The 27,903-nt window shown below is 39.2% G+C and overlaps 4 protein-coding genes across 5 annotated transcripts in view; 3 read left to right on the forward strand and 1 right to left on the reverse strand.

Annotated features, from left to right (window-relative positions):
• The first annotated feature begins 1,843 nt into the window (after positions 1 to 1,843).
• On the forward strand, positions 1,844 to 11,161 carry LOC138967566 (3-hydroxyacyl-thioester dehydratase X-like). Of its 2 annotated transcripts, none has more exons than XM_070340144.1 (6): positions 1,844 to 2,165; positions 3,217 to 3,371; positions 4,212 to 4,484; positions 5,561 to 5,737; positions 7,434 to 7,640; positions 10,099 to 11,161. In XM_070340144.1, the coding sequence occupies exons 1-5, from the start codon at positions 1,870 to 1,872 to the stop codon at positions 7,601 to 7,603; spliced, it is 1,071 nt and encodes a 356-aa protein (XP_070196245.1). In that variant the 5' UTR covers positions 1,844 to 1,869; the 3' UTR covers positions 7,604 to 7,640; positions 10,099 to 11,161. The 2 variants fall into 2 exon arrangements, with proteins under 2 accessions (XP_070196245.1, XP_070196246.1); XM_070340145.1 differs by having other exon boundaries at positions 7,434 to 7,634.
• Positions 11,162 to 13,719: 2,558 nt separating this feature from the next.
• Positions 13,720 to 15,026, forward strand: LOC138967570 (histone H2A-like). Its single transcript, XM_070340149.1, has one exon. It carries the CDS (start codon positions 13,857 to 13,859, stop codon positions 14,268 to 14,270), a length of 414 nt encoding a protein of 137 aa, XP_070196250.1. The 5' UTR covers positions 13,720 to 13,856; the 3' UTR covers positions 14,271 to 15,026.
• Positions 15,027 to 15,536: 510 nt separating this feature from the next.
• Positions 15,537 to 24,962, reverse strand: LOC138967569 (UMP-CMP kinase-like). Its single transcript, XM_070340148.1, has 7 exons — positions 24,444 to 24,962; positions 23,820 to 23,966; positions 20,972 to 21,109; positions 20,156 to 20,232; positions 19,696 to 19,792; positions 19,156 to 19,355; positions 15,537 to 18,824 (listed from the first exon to the last, which is right to left on the reverse strand). Exons 1-6 carry the CDS (start codon positions 24,537 to 24,539, stop codon positions 19,311 to 19,313), a joined length of 600 nt encoding a protein of 199 aa, XP_070196249.1. The 5' UTR covers positions 24,540 to 24,962; the 3' UTR covers positions 15,537 to 18,824; positions 19,156 to 19,310.
• A 54-nt stretch (positions 24,963 to 25,016) lies between these two features.
• The window catches only part of LOC138967568 (SCL-interrupting locus protein homolog), a 35,585-nt gene continuing 32,698 nt past the window's right edge, over positions 25,017 to 27,903 (forward strand). Inside the window, exon 1 of the mRNA XM_070340147.1 lies at positions 25,017 to 25,079. The gene's annotated coding sequence lies outside the window, so the exon portion shown is untranslated. The remainder of the gene's footprint in view (positions 25,080 to 27,903) is intronic.

Genomic DNA, 27,903 nt, shown 5'->3' on the forward strand with positions numbered 1-27,903 from the left:
GCTGGGCGTTAAGCAAACAAACAAACAAAATCATATCTGTACATATTATAACGAGTGTTAACTGAGCCGCCATTTTGGTTCTCGTGCAAAACGAATATCGACGTAACATTACAGGGTCCAGTGACCTCGATCGCCCCACACGCCGGTGTAGTGTACACATTTTTTTTATTTTTTTAATCTCAGCCAGTGTTCAAACTGGGCCAAAGCTTTCGCTGTCTTTTGTCACCAACTCGGTGCAGCGCGACTGGTTGTGGTTACCGTAGCCGTGCTCTCTCAAGACTGAAAAACACTTGTGTGTTCTGGCTGTTTGTTGTTGTTGTTGTTGTTGTTGTTGTTGTTGTTGTTGTTGTTGTTGTTGTTGTTGTTGTTGAAAGTAATAATGCCTCAAAGATTAGCAGATACCTTGTGAAAAAATCAATAGCAATTTTGCATCTCACAAAATAGACATTCCTAGATGTTCCTCATTTGACAGATATCCGCATAGCCCAGTAGTTAGCGCTGCAGTGCGGTTCCTGAAGTCGCTAGTTCGATCCCCGTCAATGCTGTAGTTTTTTAGTGTATTTTTTATGAATTATGCGCGCTTTTCCTGTTCGGTTTATAAAATATGCTTTTGCGGGGCAAGTTTTTTTCCTAAACTTGTAGGCAGTGCTCATTGATATAAATAGATCGCCATTCAAGACTCAAATACTATAACATTTTAATGTCCTTATAAAAACAAGAATAAATGCCTTGTAGTGCCGGGCGGTTTGAAAAAAAATCTAATTCACATAAGTTCTGAATTGCACTAAAAACATCAAGACTTTCTCAGAAATCACTCACTGAAACAGACGCATCACTGACGCCCGCGTGCTTAAACACACACACACACACTGGCACACACACACACACACAACCATGCACTCTCTCACACACTCACACACACAAACACACACACACACACACACTGACTCACAAACATGCACACACACACACACACACACACACACACACACACGCAAAATACGTAAGAGAAAAGATCGAGCGCTGTAGATAAATGAAGAGCTATATTTTTCATGCAAATTGCGGACACCTCGCTTGAAAAAAACAACCTTTTGTTGTCACTTTCATTATTATTTGTTCCCAGTAAAACGTGCCTGTCAAGATACCCCGCGTCAGTACAATGTTCCATCAATCATGGCGGCTGGTCCGGTATTCGCCTTTCAACACTGGCACCACTGTATATACAGTAATACCGTCGTTTCAGATACTTTGCAACTCATGTAACCCATGTGTAAAACGTGTGTCCGTACCCGTTTAATTGCACATAACACATCCACATGGAAACTGACAAATTATAATGATCGAGTGACAACAGTTTACTAGTTTTTCAGAAATAATGAGACACTGATTCAACGGCCGCTTGATGAGAAGCACGTGACATGGTAGTGTCGTGTCATCGTTTGGGTAGCTGACATACATTGGTCTAGGGCTTCGTTCTCAAAGCCTGGGTATCCGTCCGACAAACACATTCATAAACAACCATAACCAGCGGAACAACCGAAAACTGCCCAACACTAAAACCAACAAAACAAAAGAAAACTGACAAAACAACCCGGCCGACTTGGTGAATTAGTGAATGAGTGATTCAGTGTGCGTGTACGTGTGTATTGATTCGAGCATCATTCATGATTTGACCGTTCAAAACAAGGAGGAACACATGAAGGGACAATCCGAATGCCGATTTCGCATCCCGTCAGTCCGTCAGTCCCTTTGCGGGAAAAAGAAATGCAACTCAGTTCTGTCAAACATTTCAGAATTGACTGAATTGCTTCCCTTGATCAAGCGTTTTCGGTATTTACTTCCGGGCGTCTGCTACGTGACGACATCAACATGCTTTGGTTGATTGCTTTGACCATCTTAGCTTTCTACTTTGCTGTGTTTTACAGATCACAGACATTTACTGAGACAAATTACGAATCCGGAAAAACGCCTCCCATTTTCTCGATTTTGCTGAAAATCTTCGTGAGAGTTTTACGGAGACGACAAGGCCGAATATACTGCGCAGCCCATCAAAATGAAGAAACGCGACATGGTGGGAAGGAGACAAAGAAGGAAGGAGATAAGGAGGCTGAAGTGGAACACATACCACCTAGTGATGATGAGATTATCGTGATCAACAACTACAGGTCTTGTTTTATCTTTAATGCAATGATAAACATCCTTAACTAGCGCAAAATGTGAACAGGTGTGTGTGTGTGTGTGCAATACATTGAACACGGTTATATGTATCTGAAGCGCGATCTGTGAGGTGAGTGTGTGTGTGTACGTGTGTGATGCAAAACAATGACCAGACATTACTTAAAAAAATCAGGGGGAAATACTGATTTTGTTGTTGTTTTGTTTGGTTTGGTTTGCCATGAAGACACATGACCGCATAATAGTGCATTGCACTATCTGAAGATCTCATCAAGATCCGTGAAAGAGCAGGCGTACAAGGCCTTTGTCAGGCCTATCCTGGAGTACGCCTCGTCAGTATGGGACCCGCAAACCCAGAAGAACATCGACAAGCTTGAGGCCGTCCAGAGACGAGCTGCTCGATTCGTCTGCAACTGCTACCACAACACGTCAAGTGTCAGCCGGATGCTGGACTCCCTTGGGTGGCAGTCTCTGGAGGAGCGCAGGAAGCTTGCCCGCCTCTCGATGCTCTATAAGATCAAGAACAGCATCGTCCACTGTCCGGGCATCAAGTCGAAGCTGGCCCCCTTACCACCACGCCAGCGAAGAGGCCATTGCCAGCAGCTCGGCCTCATCACCTGCCGCACTCAGTATCGGAGTGCCGCTTTTCTACCCAGCACAGTGAAGGACTGGAACTCTCTACCAGCAGCTGTCGTCGAGGCCCGCACTGTCGACACCTTTGTGTCACGCGCCTCGCACTAAACCAGCAGCCACTGTGACTCCCCCCCATACTCCCCAACCTGTGAACTTTAATGGACTTTTGGATGCTGGAAACACTGCTTTACTGGACTTGCGCAACATCCCATCAAGTGCCGAAATAATCACTACTGTTGATTGTGGGCAGTAATGGAAAGACAAGACAAGACAAGACAATCTGTTTAGGCTTTCAGTTTTTGCAAGTAAATGAACCAGTCATGATAAGATATGAACGGCTGCCTTGAGACCAAACTTTACACTCTTTTTATGGCTTCATAATTTACAACATCCGTGTTTTGTTTGCAGAGTAACCAAGGAGCTACTGGAGCAGTACAAAACTGTGTGTGGGGATAAAAGCAACGGCGTCAACGAAACTGTGCCGCTCTGTTTTCCAGAGTGTCTCTTTGTTTACAACCTACTCTTGCTGGTGTGCAAGCCCTCCTTTAAGCTCAGTCCCTTTGGTAAGCTAAAAACCACCACAAAAAATGTGTTTCAAGTGAGAAGGCCATAAAAACATTAGGGTCTGTAGGTCGGATCCTTTCCTTTCTTTTTTTATGATGGAAGTTTGTTTTTAATTTACATAGGAGCATGTGGTTTTTATTGGCTCGGAATTGCTTGAAGTGTCCACTGCATGTCAGGGAAGAGCAACTTTCCTTGCAAGGCCCTCAAATTCGAATTTGTCCTTATTTAATATTAAAAAAAAATGTGAATGGTCTAAAAATAAGTTCTATATAGTCGGGAGGAAAAATTTAATAGGGTTGATCGGGTAATCGAAAACAAGGAACTTTTTTTTGGTCAAATGAAAACTGAACTACTGTTGTTGAAATGTTCAAGGGCAGCTCTGTTAAAAACGTATCGAAAAAAATTGGTTTATAAAAGACGTTCGGAAATAACTCTTTCAAGTTTTTATGGTCTGCAATGAGTTGCTTTCCCTTGAAAAACAGACAGCAAACAAACCCGGAATTCGTCTATTCTCTCAAATAACATCCACAACCATCCCAACTTATCCCTCCCTCCCCTCGACATGAGGTTATAGCTTTCTGTTTTCTAAGAGTTTGATTATTAATATATTATCATTGGCATTATCATTATTTGCTCCTTACTTTGCAAAAGAAAAACAGAAAGATTAATTTTGGATTCATTAATATAAGCTTTATGCTTGACTTTGGATCCCCTTTGTCATATATTGTATGTCACAATACTAAAATTGAATAAAGGTTTGTTTAACCCAAAGATTAATTTTCTTGTCTTAACTAATGCAAAACATCTTTTTTACTTGTATTTGCTCCTCATCTTTACAGGTCTCATTCACCTGGGACAGACGATCAAACAACACGAAGACCTGCAGCAGCTGTTGGATGCGCCATGTTCATTGGAGACTCAGACCAAAGACTACCGCCGGGTGCCACGAGGAGTCGAGGTGGACATCAGCGTCCGAGTCATCGCTGCATCAGGGAAATGCGTTTGGTCCGGCGTAGCTACGCTGCTGTCTAGATCGAAGCAGGCACAAAGCAGCGGTGGAGCAGCTTCTGTTAGCAGACAGCAAACTAATGACCCTGCCTGGGAAAATGAAGGTGATGAACGACTGTTGCTGTGGTGCGTTCAGAAATACAGTGGCACATCCCTCCCCCATTGTAAGACTCCCTCCTTTTTAAGACCTAATTTTCTCAGATTTTTTAAGGTCGTGAAAGGGGGTCCCACTAGGTGTTATGATCTCAGTGTTGTTCTCAGGCCTCGTTCTTTGGTCATTGACGCATACTTTTTTGATCTGAAGCATTGTTCTGATCCCTATTCAGTAAACCGGCCTATAGTTTTGACATGTAGGAGGTGTTCTGACAGAGCAGAGTTTGTGTAGCCAGGGCATTTAGACCTATACATAATTATTATCAGTCCAGGGCAACTGACCTCTTGTCTTCTGGTTCTGAGAACAACACTGTAATCTGGTGAAATAATCCAACAGATGTTTTTCTCAAATGTCCCCAAAAAGAAGACTGTGAATTTAAGTGTGCTCTGGTGCACCTTTTATTTGCAGCCTTTGTATGCAGACAATATTTTTACTGACTGCAAGGGCTGTTTGTCCTCCTGAGTCAAGCCATGAGGAGTTTGCTGAGGAGTTATTTCCCTTTGACTGACTGCTGGCTCTGTGTCCACGAATGTGGTTGTGTGTGTGATGGGTAAATGAACTAGTCATCACAAATAATCTTGTTTAACAGATTTTGAGATTAATATTTATGTGAAAGATACTTAAAGCTAAATTATATCAATCAGAGATGAAGACACTTGCCTAAAAAAAAAATCTTTAGTTATATACTTTTCAACTTGGTATGATGACGAGCCTTTCACCATTTACGTTTTGTTTTTGTCTTCTTGGCTATTGTTTTACTTGTACCTTTTTTCTATGCCTTACCTATGCAAGTACAGTAAAACCTCCCTCTTAAGAACCCCTCATTTTAAGACTTGCCCCTTTTTAAGAACCCCTCATTTTAAGACTTGCCCCTTTTTAAGACCTTTGGTTTTCCGATGTTTTGTTCATAATGTAAATTTTCTTCCATTTGAAACTCCCTTCTTTGTAAAACAGGATTTGTTGAGGTCTTAGAAGGGTTGTTCCACTGTATATCTGACAACATTTCTGTCGTTCTATATACCACAGACAGGTGTACGCGGCAGGAAATCAAAGTGGCAGGTGACACAGGTGTGAAATATGCAGGTGTCTCTGGGGACTGGAACCCGCACCATCTCTACCCTTGGTCTGCACGGCTCCTTGGCTACCGGGCACCCATTGCACATGGACTGTGGACGATGGCTAAAGCTGTCGCTCTGATTTCAGGTTTTTATTAAATGCTCTGTTACAGAAGAATGTGGTTTTAATTACTATGGAACCCCCCCTTTTAAGACATCCAAAAATCTGAGAAAATGAGGTCTTTAAAAGGAGGGAGTCTTAAAATGGGGGTAAACTTACAGAGGTTATGAACAGAAAATCAGGTCTTAAAAAGAAGGGCGTCTTAAAATGGGGGTAAATTTACAGAGGTCATGAACAGAAAATCAGGTCTTAAAAAGAAGGGCGTAATAAAATGGGGGTACATTTACAGAGGTTATGAACAGAAAATCAGGTCTTAAAAAGAAGGGTGTCTTAAAATGGGGGTAAATTTACAGAGGTCATGAACAGAAAATCAGGTCTTAAAAAGAAGGGTGTCTTAAAATGGGGGTAAATTTACAGAGGTCATGAACAGAAAATCAGGTCTTAAAAAGAAGGGCGTCCAAAAATGGGGGTAAATTTACAGAGGTCATGAACAGAAAATCAGGTCTTAAAAAGAAGGGCGTCCAAAAATGGGGGTACATTTACAGAGGTCATGAACAGAAAATCAGGTCTTAAAAAGAAGGGCGTAATAAAATGGGGGTACATTTACAGAGGTTATGAACAGAAAATCAGGTCTTAAAAAGAAGGGTGTCTTAAAATGGGGGTAAATTTACAGAGGTCATGAACAGAAAATCAGGTCTTAAAAAGAAGGGTGTCTTAAAATGGGGGTAAATTTACAGAGGTCATGAACAGAAAATCAGGTCTTAAAATGGGGGTACATTTACAGAGGTCATGAACAGAAAATCAGGTCTTAAAAAGAAGGGTGTCTTAAAATGGGGGTAAATTTACAGAGGTCATGAACAGAAAATCAGGTCTTACAAAGAAGGGTGCCTTAAAATGGGGGTAAATTTACAGAGGTCATGAACAGAAAATGAGGTCTTTAAAAGGAGGGAGTCTTAAAATGGGGGTAAACTTACAGAGGTTATGAACAGAAAATCTAAGAAAACAGGGTCTTAAAATGGAGGGGGTCTTTAATTTATTAGGGGTGGAGGGGGGGGCTTTAAAAGGGGGTTCCACTGTACTATGTTTATTTAAAAGATGCTTTCAAAAATGAAAAAAAAATTCTTTCATGATGAAACAGGAGCGTTGTTTAATTGTAAATGGGCTGTTGATCAAAGCAGATTTTGTTAACTGTCTCATTTGCATACTTAGGCACTCTGCTTCTTGCAATAAGTCAAATATAAAGTCATTCACACTTATGTAAGGTACCTGAAAGTCACTTTCCCAAGCAATTTTCCTGAAGAAAAAATGTTAAGCATAATCAAGTGTGTTCTCTCTGCTGGGATAGTGAATAAAGGCATTTTTAATTAGGGAGAAGAAACTCTTGACAGCATCTCATCCAGTTTTGATTTATGCAATTGATTTGGTAATAATTTCAAGGAAATGCTTGAGAATTCATGAAGTTACTAAATTTTGTTACATGATTTTTGCCTGTTACTTAGATTGCTTGAGCCAACAATATCCAAAACTTAACCCTTTTGAGCACAATTCAGAATTAGAAACTTAAGGTAAATTTACTTGCTTTCATAGAGTGAGGACGGGATTGGTATTTGGGGCAAGCGCAAGGTTTGGAGTGGGGCTTGGGCGATTTCTTTTTGTGGGGGGGAGGGGGGATGTAACCTTTGATCGTAAAATACAGTATAGTGTGCTGTCCATTTACTTGCAGAGTCAGCAGAGAATACGTCCAAGTTTACAGAGCTGGAAGGGAAGTTCAAGCGTCCCCTGTTCCTGCCTGGAACAGCCATTTTGGAGCACTACACTGAAGGCAGCGCCATCAAGTTCAGGGTCATTGACTCCAAGACACAAGCACCACATCTTGTCGGCTCCTTGTCGTAAAATGTATCAGAACTTGTCCAAGGCATAACAGGTAGCTGTAAGTGCAGATCTTTATGATGAGAACGTTTATTGTAAGACCGTTTATTGTGAGACCGTTTATTGTAAGACCGTTTATTGTGAGAACGTTTATTGTAAGACCAGTTATATGACTGAAAGGCCATTCTCTTTTTCTTCTCTATTCTTCTTCTTCGTTCATGGGCTGAAACTCCCACATTCACTCATCTTTTTGCAGGAGTGGGTTCTACCGTGTATGACCGTTTTTACCCCACCATTTAGGCAGCATTTACGCCGATTTTGGGGGAAGTATGCTGTCTTATCCACTATGTCACTGTGGCCATCTCAAAGGCCACTCATTCTCCTACCATATTAAATAAATAAATCTTGGTTTTGTGAATTTGATTTTATGGGGTTATTGTCTGTGTTGTAGGTTCCACTGGTAAGGACACTATCTCATTCTGTCTGCTAAATATGTAAGGAAAATAGATTACATTTTCAGTCATATAACTGGTTTGGCAATAAAAACGCCTCATCACAAACATTCGTACTCTAATGCATCTGCCTAGTTGTTGTTTTTATGACCGGTACATAGTATAGAACAGAGAAGTGCAGTGCCATGCACATGATAATTTGGTGTGAGATTATGATTTAATGTGCCATGTGAACAGTAATTTGTGTTGGGATGGTTGGAGGGATTCTGCAATGCACCAGAATGGTTGCAACATGTGCTATGCAATAAAAATTTAAAAAACAAGCATAAATTATGTATAATAGGAAATCTTCAATCCAAATTGTGCTTGTTGTACATTCCAAATTGTTCATCCTTCCAGTTACATTTTATGCAGTTATCTTGGTTTGACACCAGGCAATCCATTCAAGGAAGAATGAGTTTCAAGGAAATAGAAAGGGGATCACTACGTAGCGATCCCCTGGTTGGGTCTGGTAGAAAAGGCCCCAGAAGCTGAAGCATTTTGGCCTTGTAAGTACGAATGTAACCCCCTAGCTCCGGTCAAATATGAATTATGCATGTAAAGAAAAACTTGCAGTACGGGTATTTTTCTCTTTTTATATTTAGTCAAGTCAATATTTTAACATCGAGGGGGAATCGAAACGAGGGTCGTGGTGTATGTGCGTGTGTCTGTGTGTGTGTGTGTGTGTGTCTGTGTGTCTGTGTGTGTGTGTGTGTGTGTGTGTGTGTAGAGCGATTCAGACTAAACTACTGGACCGATCTTTATGAAATTTGACATGAGAGTTCCTGGGTATGAAATCCCCGAACGTTTTTTTCATTTTTTTGATAAATGTCTTTGATGACGTCATATCCGGCTTTTCGTGAAAGTTGAGGCGGCACTGTCACGCCCTCATTTTTCAACCAAATTGGTTGAAATTTTGGTCAAGTAATCTTCGACGAAGCCCGGGGTTCGGTATTGCATTTCAGCTTGGTGGCTTAAAAATTAATTAATGACTTTGGTCATTAAAAATCTGAAAATTGTAAAAAAAAAATAAAAATTTATAAAACGATCCAAATTTACGTTTATCTTATTCTCCATCATTTGCTGATTCCAAAAACATATAAATATGTTATATTCGGATTAAAAACAAGCTCTGAAAATTAAATATATAAAAATTATTATCAAATTTTTTTTTTCGAAATCAATTTAAAAACACTTTCATCTTATTCCTTGTCGGTTCCTGATTCCAAAAACATATACATATGATATGTTTGGATAAAATACACGCTCATAAAGTTAAAACGAAGAGAGGTACAGAAAAGCGTGCTATCCTTCTCAGCGCAAGTACTACCCCGCTCTTCTTGTCAATTTCACTGCCTTTGACGTGCGCGGTGGACTGGCGATGCTACGGTCTTGCTGCGTTGCATTGCATTCAGTTTCATTCTGTGAGTTCGACAGCTACTTGACTAAATGTTGTATTTTCGCCTTACGCGACTTGTTTTTTTTTTGCTTACAGGAAATTGCAGAGATTTAGATTGCCTTGACACACATTTCCAACAGAACTTTTACAGCTCAAAATCAATAGATTAAAAAAAAAAGGAAAGACTAATTTATTAACTGAAACTATGAATTGAAGGAGAGAAAAAACATCTGTGATACGCATTTGAACACAGAAGTAACACATCAGTTTTGACGAAGTCTTGGTGTGACAGAGTGATTATTTTGTCTGTTGTAATTATTGTGTATGTTAAATGTAACGTTGTTATTGTAGATTAACTATTTAATAGTTTCACACACACACACACACACACACACACACACACACACACACACACACACACACACACACACACACACACACACACACACATTCACTCACTCAGTGTTATTGTAATAGTCAGGGAAACAAGTTAAATTACTCTTGTATGTAGTTTTATAGTTTAAGCCGATGGCAGTAAAGTATTTTAGGTATTTTCCTGTTGGACTGGTTTGCTGACCAAACCAGGCAACCGGCTAACTGTGAACTTTTTGTATTTTTATCTGTTGCAGACGAGTTTTGCTGCGGGGTGGATGTATCGCTTTTGTAATGTAGAATACGCACCAATCGTCATTGATGCGAGCCTCTGAATGAACTCCACAGAAAGTTCAGCAAGGTTACATTAACATGACATTAGTTAAGGATGAAAAAAACTTTTTTTCCATGCCAAAACTAACATGCATTTTTGATGCCTTCTTGTTCTGGATATCACACATTACTGAATATGCATAGGTGAGCCAAAGTAAAAAATTATGATTAAATTCACAGCTATTTAAAACGGTCTCAATTTAGGCAAAAAATCTCATTAACTTCCAACATCAATCAAATAAATCTGAATGTTAATTCTGCATGTATGGTTCAGTAAAATCAATGTTTATGCCTTGGTCTAAAAGGGCATTAATTATTATTGCTCTTCACACACACTAAAAAAAAAATGACAAGAGATTACTGTATAAAATACTCTTAATCATTCTGTAATGTTACATACAGTGGAACCCCCCTTTTAAGACCTCCAAAAATCTGAGAAAATCAGGTCTTAAAAAGAAGGGAGTCTTAAATAGGGCCGGGGTCTTAAAAGGGGGGTTCCACTGTATTACGAATTCCCGAAATGTATAAAAGATGCAGTCACTGTGATATTGTTGCTTTATGTAAATGTTGTTGTGGTATACAATCAGTTGTCGTTGATTTTCCTTGTTTTTTCTTTCTTTCGAAACGCAGTAGCAGCACCAATCTAACGTTATAATGGTCATCCTGTAGTCGTGCTTGATGTGGTAAAAACGCTAACGCAATATTGTGGAACACATCAAATCATTGCAGTGTATTATTAAAAGCCTATTGGTTGTAGATGTTTCAATGATACACCTTTTCCCCCGCTAAGTGTTTTAAAGAATAGACTATGTCTGACTGTAGAGTACACAGTGAGTTCTGTCCTGGATAATGAGGATTTTGAATGGTTATTTCCACCTACGGTATTTCATGCAGTGCATGATCGAGATACAACTTTTTAGAACAGAATATTTATCTCTTGGATGTGTTCTTCTAATGGGATTATTAAAGATGTCTGTGGCAATTGAACTAATGTCTTTGTGTTTGCAAATATATCACAGATTGAATGCTTTAACGTAGATAAACTTATAACGAAAGTATGTAAATAGACCATGTTCAGAAATACCTTTTTCACATCATATTAATGGCCAGTCACTAGTGATCGGTGTGACTGACTGAAACACTTGGACAAGGAGTAGGTGTTAATGGTTTGCCTCAATAAAAGCAAGAGTATTCACTCTTTCACAACCCATACAAACCAGACAGAGTTATTTTCGGAGTTTGTCTATTTTGTACTTGTCTGATTTTCTGAACGAATCTTAACAACTTCGTCAGCTGATTATTTTAAAAAGGCTTGAACGTCTTTATCAGCATGACTGAAAATGTTACCTGTTATTGTCGTTATTATGTGCGTTAAACAGATTGTTCACATCACGTTTGATGTCCTACCCTCTGCTACTGATACAGTAATTAATTATTCTGCCCTATTCTTTTTCAAGGACAAACCAAGTTCATCTGGAAACAATTACAGATTCACCCAGTGCAGTCACAGATATATGTTCTCTTTTCTGCATGAGCAAAATGACCACTGCTTTTAATGATTGAGATATGTCACACAAACATTTGCCATTCAGGCTAGTCCGCTACAAAGCTGGTTGGCAAAATTATACACCACACCTGAGTTTCTCGTCTTGAGATAATAAAGTGTTCTATGTCTTTGGCAGTCTACGTCAAAATCCATAAGGGGCACATGATACATGGGCTATATATACCCTTGCATTAGATGATGCTTGTAAAAGAAATGTGCCACCCCCCCCCAATAAAAAAACAAATAGGGATAAATTCTTTTCTGCCTCACAACCCAGCCATTCAAACAGGGATAAACATCATCCAGACTGCACAGTTCAAATTACGTCACTGTTTGTTTGTTTACAAAAATAATCTTTCAGAAAGTGGTCGATGGGATGGTTCAATCTTTGGTATTTGAGGATTACGTGAAGTTTCAATCAAAATCTCCCAATAGTTTCAGCATTACAGACACTATTGTGAGGCAGTGGGTCGTCGACGTCCCAGGAAGCTCTGTGAAGGTTAAACATTACGTCACTAGTGTCACAAACTGATAATCCCAAAACAGAGAGACTGCCAACGTTCCAAAATTCAGAATAAACAAGAAGGGCAAAGCCCATACGACTCACATGCTTTACACATTTTTCCTACCAAAATACATGTGACCTTGACCCAAGGTCAAGGTCATCCAAGGTCATGCAACACAAAGCTGTTAATTCAAGACATAGGAAGTACAATGGTGCTTATTGGCTCTTTCTACCATGAGATATGGTCACTTTTAGTGGTTCACTACCTTATTTTGGTCACATTTCATAAGGGTCAAAGTGACCTTGACCTTGATCATATGTGACCGAATGTGTCTCATGATGAAAGCATAACATGTGCCCCACATAATTTTAAAGTTTGAAACAGTTATCTTCCATAGTTCAGGGTCAAGGTCACTTCAAAATATGTATACAATCCAACTTTGAAGAGCTCCTGTGACCTTGACCTTGAAGCAAGGTAAACCAAACTGGTATCAAAAGATGGGGCTTACTTTGCCCTATATATCATATATAGGTGAGGTATTCAATCTCAAAAACTTAAGAGAAAATGGGAAAAATGTGAAAAATAGCTGTTTTTTAGACAACATTTATGGCCCCTGCGACCTTGACCTTGAAGCAAGGTCAAGATGCTATGTATTTTTTTTGGGGCCTTGTCATCATACACCATCTTGCCAAATTTGGTACTGATAGACTGAATAGTGTCCAAGAAATATCCAACGTTAAAGTTTTCCGGACGGCCGGACGTCCGGACGGACGGAAGGACGACTCGGGTGAGTACATAGACTCACTTTTGCTTCGCATGTGAGTCAAAAACCAAGAATAGTAGGTTATTACATTATTAATTATTAACTCGCCGACATTTTGCAAGCGAGCCAACAGGATCTTGATGATAAGTTCTTTATCTTTGTTTGCCTGTCTGTCAACTACTTCAAAGACCTGTTGCCCGGTCAACAGACATGTACTAGTAAATGTAACGTTTTGTATGTTCGTGAGGAAATCCCTTTACAGCTTCACGTACTAGCTGTCAGATAAAACTTATTCAACTTTCCATACCAGAAGTAAGGAAGCATCCCATTTGGGAGTATGAATTTATGAAGGTGTTGCTACCCCCATCCAAATCGTTAATTCGTTCTCCTTTTCGGTCTACCCCCCACAACATTATCAATCAATGAGTCTTATATCGCGCATATTCCGTGGGTACAGTTCTAGTGATTATCATGTGAAGGTGCAGCAATAGTCATAATTATCTGCATTGGATTAGAAAAGATGTCACCAAATGTTGCTGAGTGAGCTTTCGTGTGTGTATAGGGTTTGAGAGGGGGGGGGACCTGCGGCTGTAAGCTTACTCAATTTGTTTTGTCAGCTTAGCTTTGAGAAGCGCGCCAAAAGTTGGAGCTTGACGACAAGTTATCTTCCGATTGGTCGAAAAGCTCGTATGCTGGTTGGTTTAAAGTGTAACAGACAATCTGATTGGTTAAGATGCAGGTTGCTCCGGAACACATCCGGTCAGTATAAAACCAATTTTCAACCAAAATTTCTTCACTTCCCGCATTTCTGACTGAACAACATACCTTGTCGTACCCTAGTTCTCAACGCGCCATCAACAAATCATCATGTCTGGTCGTGGTAAAGGCGGAAAAGTCAAGGGAAAGGCAAAGAGCCGATCCAGCCGTGCCGGGCTCCAGTTTCCTGTAGGCAGACTCCATCGTCTGCTTCGCAAAGGCAACTACGCTGAAAGAATTGGTGCAGGCGCGCCTGTTTACTTAGCTGCCGTCCTGGAATATCTGGCTGCCGAAGTTTTGGAACTGGCGGGAAATGCAGCCCGGGACAACAAGAAAACGAGAATCATCCCTCGTCATCTTCAGCTGGCCATTCGCAACGACGAGGAATTGAACAAACTGCTGTCGGGTGTGACCATCGCTCAGGGTGGTGTCTTGCCCAACATCCAGACGGTGCTTCTACCCAAGAAATCAGCCAGCGCTGCCGCCGGTAAGGCAAAGAAATCTTCCCAGTCTCAGGAATACTAAGCATCAAGAACACAATGAACTTTGTCTGAATTGCCTTCATATCTTTGTATCTGAAACTGTCATCATTTCGATTCATTGGTGCTTCAGCTTGTGAAATTGACCAGTTGTGTCCGTGAAACTGAAGCAACCGGTCGATTTGACACTTTCTAAACTTGCGGGCTATGCAGTTATTGTGTTGTTGAACAACTTTTTCATGTTCATTTACCGATTTCGATTCATTGGTGCTTGTGAAATTGACCAGTTGTGTCCGTGAAACTGAAGCAACCGGTCGGTGTGAAGATGGACTGATTTGACACTTTCTAAACTTGCGGGCTATGCAGTTATTTTGTTGTTGAACAACTTTTTCATGTTCATTTACCGACCTTGTGTTGTGTTGTGTGCGCCATACTTTCTTGCTGATCACTTTCATCATTGGTCTTGTGTTCAAACTTTCTCCTGGTGCACATGCATGTTCTTGTGTTGTTTATCCATCATGTTCATGTCCTCCATTTCATTGAATCGTGCACGTACGTGGTTAATTTGTGTTCCATCAATGAATGTTAAGTTCACTTCATCCATATTGTCGTTGCGATGCTCGTCATCGTTTTCTGTGTGCCTGACTTCATTCCGTTTGTTGAGGATGCGAGTGACCTGATATGTTGAATGTTCATGTATGGCATTGCTCTTTATGAATGAGTGAATTCTGCTTGGAAGCTGGTTGTTGCACTGGCAAAAATGATTTTGCTGAGTGAATAAATTGTGTCCCATACAAATGTCTTTGTGTTTGATTCATTCAGAATGGTGAAAGTTGTGAGTATGTGTATGTTGGCATGCATGGTTGTCCTTAATCTTGTGTGCATCTTGCATTTCCTTTAGTCCAGTGGAATTTCTCAGCACATAGATCATAAACCAACTGCAGGCCCGAGTTGCCTCCAATTTTCAACAATCTTTGAATTGGACTACACATTTCTGGCACAAACGTAATGTAGAGCAAAAGTTTGTCGCATTACTAGGACGCAAATATGTTGCATGCAAAGTAAGAGCCCCCCGCAGTTTCAGATCTGATTTTTCTACAAAATGTTACAGCCATAAAAATGTTACAGCCATAATTGTGCCAAATATGTGTTGCCTTATTTCAAGATTGTTGACAGATGACTGCAGTTTGCTGCACATTTGCTCACAAATCCGTTGGTTTCCAAACTCCCTTGCATAAGATTTATTCCCATAAAATGAATAGTGTTGCTTTAATTTTTAAATGGGCAGGAGTATGGTCAACAAAAACTCATATTTAGCGAAGTGTGTCTTCAATTTTATTTGTATTTTTTAAGTGTGCCTTCAATTTTATGTTTTTTTTATGCCAAAATATGACATTCTGATTCATATTCTACATAGAAATTCACAGAAAGGGATTATTCAAACTAATTTTCAGCAACAAATGGACAGTAAAGCACAAACCACTGAATATAAATATCTACTTGTACACGGAATGAAACACTCTAGATTGCTTCAAGCAATAACAGTTGGATTAAATACAAATGAAACCATGTTTTGCAATAACCAAGACAACAAAAGAGCATGGCCTACAATTCTATTTGTATTTTGTCAAACTCAAATGTCTTTATTGGTCATAACTGTCACCTGGTTGTCATGACATATGTCGGAAATGACACTCTGTTGCCATGTTCTTCTTTCATGGGCTGAATTGCAGGAATGGATTTTTATGTGTATGACCGTTTTTACCCCAAAATTCAGCCGATTTCGGGGATAAAAGCCATGTAAATGCAGGCTCAGTAAATAATATTGATAGCTTCAAGCTATAACTGTTGGATAAAATACAAACTAAATGGTTACTCTGCATGCATGCTGACAAAAGTATATTTTCTCAGCTAAGACTCTCACAGGAAAAAAAGAAATAGCTATACCAAATTGAAGAAAGATAACCTTGACCAAACCTGCTTTTACCTTCCCACCATCAATCAAAATCAGTGTATTCACCATCAAAATGTCCAAACTTCAAAACTGAACACAAAGGGAGCTACTGTAAAATGATTACTTCTCACCAAAAATGGTAATAGCAATATTTGTAATAAATGTAAAGCAAACAAAATGTACAAACAGAAGATGAACATTTAAAAAAAAATCAAATTAGATGACAGAGATGCTGGTTGTGGTGGTTGGCAAAACAACAATAATTATGTTAAGACAATACTGTAAAAAACACGCCCCTTCAACTTCAACTACCTGAACTTGACATATATGAAAACTATCATACCACGTGTGAATGTGAGCTGTTTTGACCAAACCAGCTTCACATAAAAAAAAAACCATTCAGAGCACAGCTGATGGGCAAGCAAAAAAACCTTTTTCTTGAAAAAAAATTCCTCATTACCCATTGCCATCAGGCATAAACTCAAAAGGAAGTGGACAGATTTCTCCTTTCAGCACTGAGGCACCCAAGCAATTTGTTTTCTTCTTGTTTATAATGTAATAAGTGAATGTGGACTGTCACACATATATCTTTTTCAGATTACTGTTGGTGCTCCAAGCAAATCTATCACATTACAGACGTCAACACCTGTCCTAACAAGTTATAATCACTTCACTTATAAATACTTTTTTTCACCTGAGAAAAATATCAGTAAACTTATGACATTTTAAAAAAAATGCGCATTTGCAAAACAACAGAAGAAATGTTTACAATCACACATCATGATTACATGGACATTACTAAAAGAACAATAAAGCACTACTGCTATGAAGGGTTCTTTCCTAATTGTCTCAATTATCAAAAAAAGCTCACTTGCCAAAAAAGCTCACGGTCAGCATTCAACACCAAAAACAAACAAGTCGCGTAAGGCGAAATTACTAATGAAACTGAACGTAGTCCGCCGCTGGTGCAAAAGGCAGTGAAAGTGACGAGCCTGTTTGGCGCGGTAGCGGTTGCGCTGTGCTTCATAGCACGCTTTACCATACCTCTCTTCGTTTTAACTTTCTGAGCGTGTTTTTAATGCAAACATATCATATCTATATGTTTTTGGAATCAGGAACCGACAAGGAATAAGATGAAATAGTTTTTAAAACGATTTCGGAAATTCAATTTTAATCATAATTTTTCTACTTGTTTTTAATCCGAATATAACATATTCATATGTTTTTGAAAATGGTGAAGAATAAGATGAACATAAATTTGAATCGTTTTATAACACTTTTTTTTTTTACAATTTTCAGATTTTTAATGACCAAAGTTATTAATTAATTTTTAAGCAACCAAGCTGAAATGCAAAACTGAAGTCCGGCCTTCGTCGAAGATTGCTTGGCCAAAATTTCAATCAATTTGATTGAAAAATGAGGGTGTGACAGTGCCGCCTCAACTTTTACAAAAAGCTGGATATGACGTCATCAAAAGTATTTATCGAAAAAAAGAAAAAAATGTCCCGGGATATCATTCCCAGGAACTCTCATGTAAAATTTCATAAAGATCGGTCCAGTAGTTTGGTCTGAATCGCTCTACACACACGCACAGACAGACACACACACACACATACCCTCGTCTCGATTCCCCCTCTATGTTAAAACATTTAGTTAAAACTTGACTAAATGTAAAAAGAATCTATTAATGATTAATTTAAAAGGCAAGTTAAAAACACTGCATTTTATATTCTGCAGCACATCTCAATCTGAATAAAAGCTCAAAGTGCCTGAGAACATCTACAGAATATTTTAGCTAAACCCCCTACAGGCATGGGAATTGAACATTGTAAAAAAGGTTGAAAATTTATAACTGAAGACGCAAAGCGTCAAGTCGACGGCGCAAAGTGTGATGCAAAGTTATGCTGAGTGTGATAACCCTCGAATGACTAGTCCTGTGATAAATATTGTTCAATGACATATCTAGTCCTGTGATAATGATAGTTTTTAGCGGTAAACTTTTAGCTAAAGCTGACGGCAATTAACCTATTTGGAATCATGTTACTATTCCTGTTAGTGTACATATGCGTGCGCGAGTGTAGTATGCTTCGTATGGTATTTTTATCTGTTGTCTTATTATTTGTTTTGTCTTTTAATGTGCACCACACTGAAATTTCTCTGTATGAGATAATAAAGTATTCGTATTCGTAAGCCTTACAAGGGGGGTTCGGGGGCATGTTCCCCCGGAAAAATTTTTCTCCAAAGAACCCAGATGGTGTAATCTGGTGTCATCTGAGCTCCAAGTTTACCATTAGATTCTGTTTTTAGAATCAGAGTTTTTAGTACCAACTTTTGCTTTTTTGAAGAAAAATTATATATACATGTATTATAATTTTATGGTTTAAATTTGTTGAGACAAACAGGAAAATGTAACTTGTAACACAATCTGTGCAATCTGGTTTACTTTCAAACATAACAGTTCAAGTAACTGAGGCGGGCGGTAGCTGTGCGTGAACAAAGTACGGACAGTTTTCGCGGGCTTTTGCGCAAAGACAAAAGTAACCGGTGCTTTTTTTGTGTGCCTCCCCCCTTTATTTTTTAGGCGGACACTTTTGCTTTTTCGGCGGAACAAAAAAAAAATTGGGCGCACAATTCCCATGCCTGCCCCTACCAGGCATGAAAACTGAAAAAAAAAGAAATACTGAAAACAAAATTCGAAGGCGCATAGCGCCAAGTTTCGCAGGCGCGAAGCGCCAAGACTTATAGGGGGGTCCGGGGGCATGCCCCCCCGGAAATTTGTTTTTTTCAAGGGTGCAATCTGGGGCTATCTGAGCCTTAAAATTGGATTCAAACATGGCCCCAAAACTATTTTACTATAACTATGACTAGGAAAAAAAAAAGAAAAAAAAAAAAAAAAAAAAAAAAAAAGGAAAAATACTGAAAATAAAACAAAATACGGTTTATTTTTTTCAAAAATACGGAGAATTTTCATGCCTGCCTACCTGTACATGTACAACCAGAAGGATCCACTTTTGTGTACAAATACAAAATTAACAACAATAGGCCCAAACAGCTAAAAAGCTGGCACAAATTACCCAAAATGAGTTCTTGAGAGAAACATTTTTCCCCGTCTCCTGTAGGAACTGCATCCTTCTAGCTAGCTAAAGCTTCAAAAACTTTCTTGACGTCGTTGAAAACCTGCAACAGTCATAAAAACAGCAACATTAGCGTATCATTCTTCAACATTCCTGCACATGATGCACTCACAAGAGAGACTGATTGTAACCTGCCCTACACAAATTATGCCAGAATGTTACATGTTCCCAGTTGCTAGGAACAAACACAACACAGAGCAAAAGGCATCCACCACAGCAAAGGTCACAAAAGTACTATGACTCACAAGAAAGAGAGAAATGTGGCATGCTTGTGAAAATATTACTTTGAGCATAGCAATTTGTAGCTTCATGTAACAGCGTAGCAATTCATGTTACAACATTGGAAGCTCTGCTAGACCTAGAACTAATGAAAGACAACAAACCTCTTCTGTAGATTGATTTGCGTTGATTTCTGCCACCAAGTTCTTTTCTCTATAATGTTCAATGATTGGCATTGTAGAATCGGTGTAGGTTTTGATTCTAAAAACAGAAAAGAAATAATTCTGTGAAGTTCAACTGTAAAAAAAGAAAACCATACAGAACAGAAAATACTTTCATCTGTATGACACAAAAGACAGGTGGCCGATACACAGTAGCACATCTCAAATTTATCATCTTGCTAATTATTACATCAGTCATTGTCACTGTGTGGCACTAATATCTTCTGTGCATTTTGAAAACAGGCTTAGACCAACAGTGTTACAGGTCTGTCACATGTTAACAAACCTTTTTGTAAACATATTCAGAAAAGAATTCACCAAGCACTTATTTTACATAGTACTTCACTCATAACATGTATAACGCATACAGAAGTGTAAGAATGTAGAAAAAAAATTTGTTCACCTCTTTTTCAAGCTTTCCATGTTATCATCTTCCCTGCCGCTAGTCTTGCCTCGTTCTAGACATCTTCCAACACAGACCTGGAAAAATTATAATAAAAAAGTTCAAGAAGCGAAGAAGAAAAATCACACGCCCCAAGTTCTATTCATATTATAATAACATGGGTGCAACCTGGAAAATTCCAAAAACCGGCAAAAGTTGGGGTCCAAGCTTTTTTAGTATTTAAAATGCCCAAAAAAACCTCTCCTGGAACAAAAACATCGGCAGCCGATGAAACCAAAAACCGGCTGCCGGCGTGTAGCCGGCAGAGTTGCACCCATGTAATAATATAAAAAATCATTGCTTGAATACCATGAGCAATTACTACCAGTGATTTCTCGTTGAGAAACTCAACTAATGTGCCATACATTTCATCAGCTTGGTTTTTGAGAGAGAAATAAGCCTTTAACAAGGTGTTCATGCATGTGCTCATGCCACACACATGCTACTGCATGTCACATATATATCGATAATGATTAAACAAACCACACTCAAGCCTTTGTACACTATCTTAAATCTTTGTGTCATCTTTAGGTGTATTTGTATTGGTATTAAGTGAGTGTTGTGTAGGATAGTTACATAGTAGGGTTATCCACATTATAACTGTATTTGAGTGTGCTTGTACAGTTTGCTATTGTACATCGCCGTGAGCTCCAGTGAGAAGGGGCGATTAATAAGTGTTTGTTATTATTATTATAATTTATTGTCAAAAGCTGTTGTATAAATAAATGAAAATAAACAAAAGAGAAAAATGAAGAAAGGGCAGTGTGGCAAACTCACGTCCTGCGGGCAGTTGAAGAAGAGCACTTTTCGGACGACGGCCACAGAGTCCATCACATGGTTCCACCCGTCCAGGTTGTCCTTGTTGCGCGGGAAGCCGTCTATCAAAAAGTTGTCCTTGTTGCTCTCCTCCATGGCCTGAAAGCAGCAATTTGCTTTATGGAAACACCAATGTAGTGGAACCCACTTTAAGACTTCCTCCCTTTTAACTTAAAACTGACTTTCAGTTCAGAACCTCTGATTACCCCCATTTTTAGACCCCCTCCTCTTTAAGACCCGATTTTCTCATATTTGTGGAGGTCTTAAAAGGGGGGTTCCACTGTACCACGAGACCTGTGTCTTTCAGAATGCAAAAGTACAGTACATGCTCCTTGAAGACTAAATAATAGCCATGTGTCTGGTGAATGTCAAATCATATTCACTAAGGCCAACAACAAAAAATTGTCTGTTTCTGGTAACATGGCTAAAAAAAATAGGGTCGGTAGGTAGGGATTTTTATTTTTTTTTTATTTTTTTTACCCCAAATGTAGACCAATAAAACTAACTAAATCACGCAAAGAGACTGGATTCACTATACATAGAGACAAGACACTCAACACATTTACAAATCGTCAGCGGACTTTCGTTTTCACACGTTTTTGTTGTTCATTTTCTCACCCTGTCCTTTACCACCACAAAAAAAAAAAATTTGTTTGAGTTTGGAAAAAAAAAGTTTAGGGTCGGCGCCGAAATTCAGGGTCGGTCGGGTGACCAGAAACAGACAATTTGGTTTTTTTTGCCTAATGATTTCAGGTATAACTATAAACATACAGTGGCATAAACTCAACATTTGCAAATAATGCCATGGTGCCTGGATATATACCTGTGAATGTGGTAATGCATACATACATGTGTTGATATATATTATCTTTGTAATGTGAAAACATGCCACTCGGCACCCCCTCCCCCCCCCCCCAAAAAAAAAACCGAATTAAGACTAACACCCGTTTAAAATTTTCTGATCTTAACCTCCGTAGATTTACCTCTATTGTAAGACTCCCTCCTTCTAAAGACCTGGTTTCCCCAGATTTTGGGAGGTCTTGAAAGGGGGGAGTACTAACTACCCAGTGCCCCAGTGACTAATAATATGACACAAACACATACAGGCAGCGAGTGCGAGTGACACTTTAGATACAATTAAAATAGATGATGACTCCTGAGTAACCCAGCATGAAGCTGTTATCAGTAACTGATAAAAGCAGCAAATCAGGTTAATGTTACTCTTCTACAGCTGACGCACTTTTATTGTCACAGACACTGTCACTGAAAGTGAGACAGGGGATGTCCGATAATCGTTGCAAAAACAAGATGCAGTAAAATTGTGTCTTATAACACTGCTGAAACTCCCCTTTCAGGTTACCTTGAAATAATTCCAAAATTCCTTTTATCGGGAAATTAGGAAGTCATTTATCAGAAATCTTTCTTCTCAGCCCATTGTATTATAAATACAGAGAATCTGTTGATCATACTTGATGTCTCAAGCAGGGACATTTATTTACTTAATAGGGGACTAACAAGAATCACCCTATTTTTTTTTTTATTCCAATCCGGACGGGCGCAGTGGCGTGTTTGTAAGACGTCGGCCTCCTAATCGGGAGGTCGGGAGTTTGAATCCCGGTCGCTGCCGCCTGGTGGGTTTAGACTTAGAGTGGAGATTTTTCCGATCTCCCAAGTCAACTTACGTGCAGACCTGCTTGTGACTTAAACCCCCTTCATGTGTACACGCAAGCACAAGACCAAGTGCGCACGGGAAAGATCCTGTAATCCATGTCGGACTTCGGTGGGTTATAGAAACACGAAAATACCCAGCATGCCTACTTAACGAAAGCGAAGCTGACTATGCTCTCAGAGTATAGTTTGGGGAACCCAAATGGGCAAACGAGCTCACACATAACCAGAAAATTCTGGAACGCTGAAGAAGAAGAATTCCCATCCTCTGGTCTAAGTTTAGCTCTGTTGCCATGAACATCCTAAAATGCATTAGCAAATCAGGCATTAAAGGTGGTCGTCTACATTTTTGCTTTTTTTCAATAATCTTATGGTTAGATTTCGATACAAAATTATGTCAAATGAACCATGGGGAAAAAAGTTATAGAAAAAAAATATGTAAAAAAAGATTTTATTTTTGGGTAGCGTGACTCACGCTATAGCCTCGCCCAAACAAGTGCAGCAACAGTTTGACACTGGAGCGCTGTCCAAGCTTTTTTTAAACGCACGAAATGCACGGGATTTGAGAGGAGTTTTGTGCTTGGCATTTTCCAAATAAGGATATCCTACTATGAGTACTACGCTGGAATACTACAATGAATTTTCAAACGGCTACACTGGCTTCGTCTTTCCTGACCGAAAGGGGGTGTATTGTTGATATTTGTAGATAATAAACTGCATTTTAATGGTCAAATGGCGATTTGGGTATAAAAATGTAGACAAGGACCTTTAAGGCCCAAAAAAAAAGTCTGTTTACGGTAACATAGGCCAAAAAAATAGGGTCGGTAGGTCGGGATTTTTTTTCTTTTTTTTTCCCAAAAAACATATTTTTACGTTAATTTTTGTTCCCCCCCCCCAAATGCCAAAAAAAGTCTAGGGTCGCGCGAAAAAAATAGGGTCGGTCGGGTTACCGTAAACAGACTATTTTTTTTTTTGGCCTAATGTCTTTTCATGGCAAAAAAGATGTAAACAAATGTTTGCAAATATCATGTTCTAAAAGGAAGACTAGTAAAAAGGGATCCAGTTTGATTCATTAATCTAACTCTAAGTTCACAAGCATGATTTTAAAGAAAATTAGAAATGAACACAACACAACACAAACCTGTCTGAGCAGGGAGCAAGTGATCTCCACCGGTACAATGGAGCCATCCTTGATGTGTTTCTCAATTTCTTCCCTGAACGTGGAGTCCATTTTCTGCCTCTCTGCCCTCAGCAAGTCACCAGCAGACAGGTGAACATAGCCAAATGTCTGAAAATAAAAGAAAGTCATCAATTTAAACTCAAGCATCAAACTCAACGTGTACAGGGACCTATATTTAGGTCTATGACGTGTATCAAGACTTAGAGAGATAATAGCACCTTTGAGTTTGATAAACCTTTTATTTTACCAACAACAATCTCCACAACATCATTAATTTTGCTACCGGTTCACTAAATTTCAACTTCACTATGACTATAGAATACCATCAAATTCACTGAAATGTGCCCAAAATTATGAACGATAAATATTCTGCAACAACTCAAAAACGCCCTCATCCTATAAAGTAGTTCACTATAGCAACTGTCTTGACAAGTGACATCCTTTCAAAACTAATAAAAAGCAAATTCAGTAATTCATCGCAACAAATTCCATGGTATACATGTCTCTTTTAGGTAAGCTATTATATCTCTTGTAGGTACACAGTGTTCTACGAAATCTTTCTCATCTAAGGGAATCGATAATCACCTCCTCTATTTTGAGACACTGTGTGCCCTTGCCTGCACCGGGTCCCCCCAGCACAAACACAACATTGTATTTGTGATTCGGCTCGCCGCCTGCCATGCCTACAAAGCAACGTCTTGCGAACAAAAGGAGGGGAAAGCCTTCTCTCTTCAGCCTTGGAAGACTGCAATGCACTCCAAACTTTCGGGTCGTCTGGCCCCACCTAACGATCGCCGGACGAATGAGCGTCGAAGCCACTGCAACTGGTGACGTGGTGACGGGTCGATGAAAAGATGGGCCGCCCAACCTTCTGATCAAGTCGACGCAAATTTGTCTTGGGTTTGTAACTCTGTCACACGAGTCACCAGCCAAGCGTGAAAATCTCACAACGAGCAATGTTGCACTTTAGTATCTGTTGACTGTTATATGTGAAATATTCACTGTTTAGGTCTTATCCATAAACGAATAAAAACCACTTTGATCAGTTCAAACCTTGCGGCAAAAGTTTGATATTTTTCTCTGATATGGCCGACGTTGACAAGCACAACAGGAACATGTGTGAACTCTTCTGTGTTGGAGTCTCATCTTCCGCACATGCGCAGTGCTCGCACAAACGCAATTTTGACTGCTAGGCGCCAATGTTGATTCCTTTGGTTTCAGGTAAGAAAAAACGAAATATATCACATCAATTAAATCTGAACACTCCGGTTGATAATTTGCGCTAGGATTCTTCTTTTCGGCGCTAAGTGAACCGTATTTGACTATATTTTGCCGGGTTTTCTTCAGTGAACATGCCACTTAAAACACGCGTTATGGCGAGTGAGTGTGTTGTACAGGATCAAACAGCCTCTTCTTCTGGATTTTCCGACTAAATCAGACATAATCTATTGTGTATTAGACTCTTTAAATACAACAACATCACTAAAATAGCAAGTTACATGTATGTTTTGATGATATTCGGGTTTTAACATTCTTTAAAGTTGTGTCAGACAAGCGATGTGTTCGCGGGGGCAGATCAAAACATGCAGGGGCGTGTCGATGTAATCAAAAGCATGGCTGTGTCTCACCCTCCCGGCCATCCGGAGACGGGGGGTCAGTTTTGATTGATACGTGTGGTAACTGCCATAACATATTGATTGACCGATTCTGTGAGAAAATAGAAGCATTTTTACACATCTTCTCTTTTGCCTGCAGCGGTTGTGAAAGTAACACTTCCTGTGTGTTGCTAACGCCGCTCAAAGGGTGACCTACTTTTGACTTGTCCAACTGAACTCACAGTCCCTGAAGGCACCCGTGCTGATTTTGAGATCATTGATACTAAATTAGTGCTCCATTGAAAAACCCGTGTGAAATAAAGCAGCTGCTGTACTTTTTATCTGAAAATAGGAGTGTATTCCTCCTTTGGTCTCTTTCAACCCCCTCTTCTACAAACACATCTGACACACAGGTGCCACAGAATAAAGGTGTACCTGCTTTTCCCTACAAAAGGTGCATGTCTAATTTGAAATTGATCGATTGTCAAGGAATTTTGTGTGTGAATGTGTATTCAATTATAAAACTTTAAATATGAGGTAAATTTGCCACAGAGCAGCATAATTCAAACAATTGTTGTCATTGTTTTGTGCTTTACATTTGTTAACATACCGGTATGTCTAAGCTCAACTTGCTTTAGAAGCAAGATTTTCCAAGGAACTGATTTCTGCATTTTCTTTTTAGTAATTTCACTCATTGGTCTATTGAGAACAATTGCATTGTGTTACCTGTCCCAGTTTTCGTTGAAATCTTTGATGTAGATCATCACCCACTTTGGATGTTAACAGTAGTAGACTGGCAGCACCTCCGGCCTGAGGTAGACTTTAATTTGTTTAAGTTTAAAAGAAAAATACACAAAGTAGTAGTACGTAGTAAGTTCACAAACTACAATGCACCATATCAAAATATGGTATTGTGCACTATGCTAATTATTTTAAATTGAAGCTTAACATGATAAAATTTTGAAAAAGCAGTGAGTGGAACTGAGTCAACTGACTCATGTCACAGCTTGTTGAACAACGAATGAGAAGAAGAAGACAGCTTGTTGAACAGTTTACTTTAACTCTAAGGTCCTTCAGAAGTAGTCCAAAATTGAGTACATTTTTTCACCTCAGATAGTTTTAAATCATGACATTACTTCTTTTGCTGTCCTTTGTTTATTATATATCACTACAAGTGTTACTATATTTTGCTTTAAAATAAAATTAAAAACACCACTTCTTGCAGGAATCAAATTTAAAAGGTGCATTTTGTGTTCTCTGCTGTGAAAAGTAGGATGCCAAGAGAAACAAGAAACACGCTTGTTAAAATTAGACATGCTGACCTGAAAAGTATGGTGCCGGTACATGTACATAAACAAGGGTGGATTCCCACATATATATATTATGCATAGATCTACATAATTCAAACCCTGTTTAATCTAGTTTTGTAAATGTTTTCACATAGAGGGGGAATTGAGACGAAGGTCGTGGTGTATGTGTGTGTGTGTGCGTGTGTGTGTGTGTAGAGCGATTCAGACTAAACTACTGGACCGATCTTTCTGAAATTTGACATGAGAGTTCCTGGGAATGATATCCCCGGACGTTTTTTTCTTTTTTGCGATAAATGTCTTTGATGACGTCATCCGGCTTTTTGTAAAATTTTGGAAAATTAGAAAAATTAAAAATTATGATCAAAATTAAATTTCCGTGTCGGTTCCTGATTCCAAAAACATGTAGATATGATATGTTTGGATTAAAAACACGCTCAGAAAGTTAAAACGAAGAGAGGTACAGTAAAGCGTGCTGCCGCGCCAAACAGGCTCGTCACTTTCACTGCCTTTTGCACTAGCGGCGGACTACGTTCAGTTTCATTCTGTGAGTTCCACAGCTTGACTAAATGTAGTAATTTTGCCTTACGCGACTTGTTTTTGCCTATGTTACCGTAAACAGACTATTTTTTGTGTGTGCCTTATGAGAAGGGTTTTTGAGTCACTTGAGAAAAAGTGACTCTATGTAATCGGTCAGTGTTAGTCTGTCCGGCCGGCCGTCCGGCCGGCCGTCCGTAGACACCACCTTAACGTTGGACTTTTCTCGGAAACTATCAAAGCGATCGGGCTCATATTTTGTTTAGTCGTGACCTCCAATGACCTCTACACTTTAACGATGGTTTCGTTGACCTTTGACCTTTTTCAAGGTCACAGGTCAGCGTCAAAGGAAAAATTAGACATTTTATATCTTTGACAAAGTTCATCGGATGTGATTGAAACTTTGTAGGATTATTCTTTACATCAAAGTATTTACATCTGTAGCCTTTTACGAACGTTATCAGAAAAACAAGGGAGATAACTAGCCTTTTCTGTTCGGCAACACACAACTTAACGTTGGGCTTTTCTCGGAAACTATAAAAGTGACCGGGCTCAAATTTTATGTGAACGTGACTCCCAGTGACCTCTACACTTTGACGTCTGCTT

This window comes from Littorina saxatilis, linkage group LG5, assembly GCF_037325665.1.
Source record: "Littorina saxatilis isolate snail1 linkage group LG5, US_GU_Lsax_2.0, whole genome shotgun sequence".
NCBI classification, from domain to species: domain Eukaryota; kingdom Metazoa; phylum Mollusca; class Gastropoda; order Littorinimorpha; family Littorinidae; genus Littorina; species Littorina saxatilis.

Bases quoted from the DNA above. Each gene is read 5' to 3' on its own strand.
- LOC138967569 (XM_070340148.1), bottom strand. From the start codon at position 24,539: ATGGCAGGCGGCGAGCCGAATCACAAATACAATGTTGTGTTTGTGCTG. The intron at 21,110-23,819 runs GTTTGTGTTGTG...TGCTGCTTTCAG, and splicing joins CTTGCTCCCTGCTCAGACAG to GCCATGGAGGAGAGCAACAA. The intron at 19,356-19,695 runs GTTTGTTGTCTT...TGACTGTTGCAG, and splicing joins CAAATCAATCTACAGAAGAG to GTTTTCAACGACGTCAAGAA.
- LOC138967570 (XM_070340149.1), top strand. From the start codon at position 13,857: ATGTCTGGTCGTGGTAAAGGCGGAAAAGTCAAGGGAAAGGCAAAGAGC.
- LOC138967566 (XM_070340144.1), top strand. From the start codon at position 1,870: ATGCTTTGGTTGATTGCTTTGACCATCTTAGCTTTCTACTTTGCTGTG. The intron at 4,485-5,560 runs GTGATGAACGAC...TATATACCACAG, and splicing joins CCCTGCCTGGGAAAATGAAG to ACAGGTGTACGCGGCAGGAA. The intron at 5,738-7,433 runs GTTTTTATTAAA...ATTTACTTGCAG, and splicing joins AGCTGTCGCTCTGATTTCAG to AGTCAGCAGAGAATACGTCC.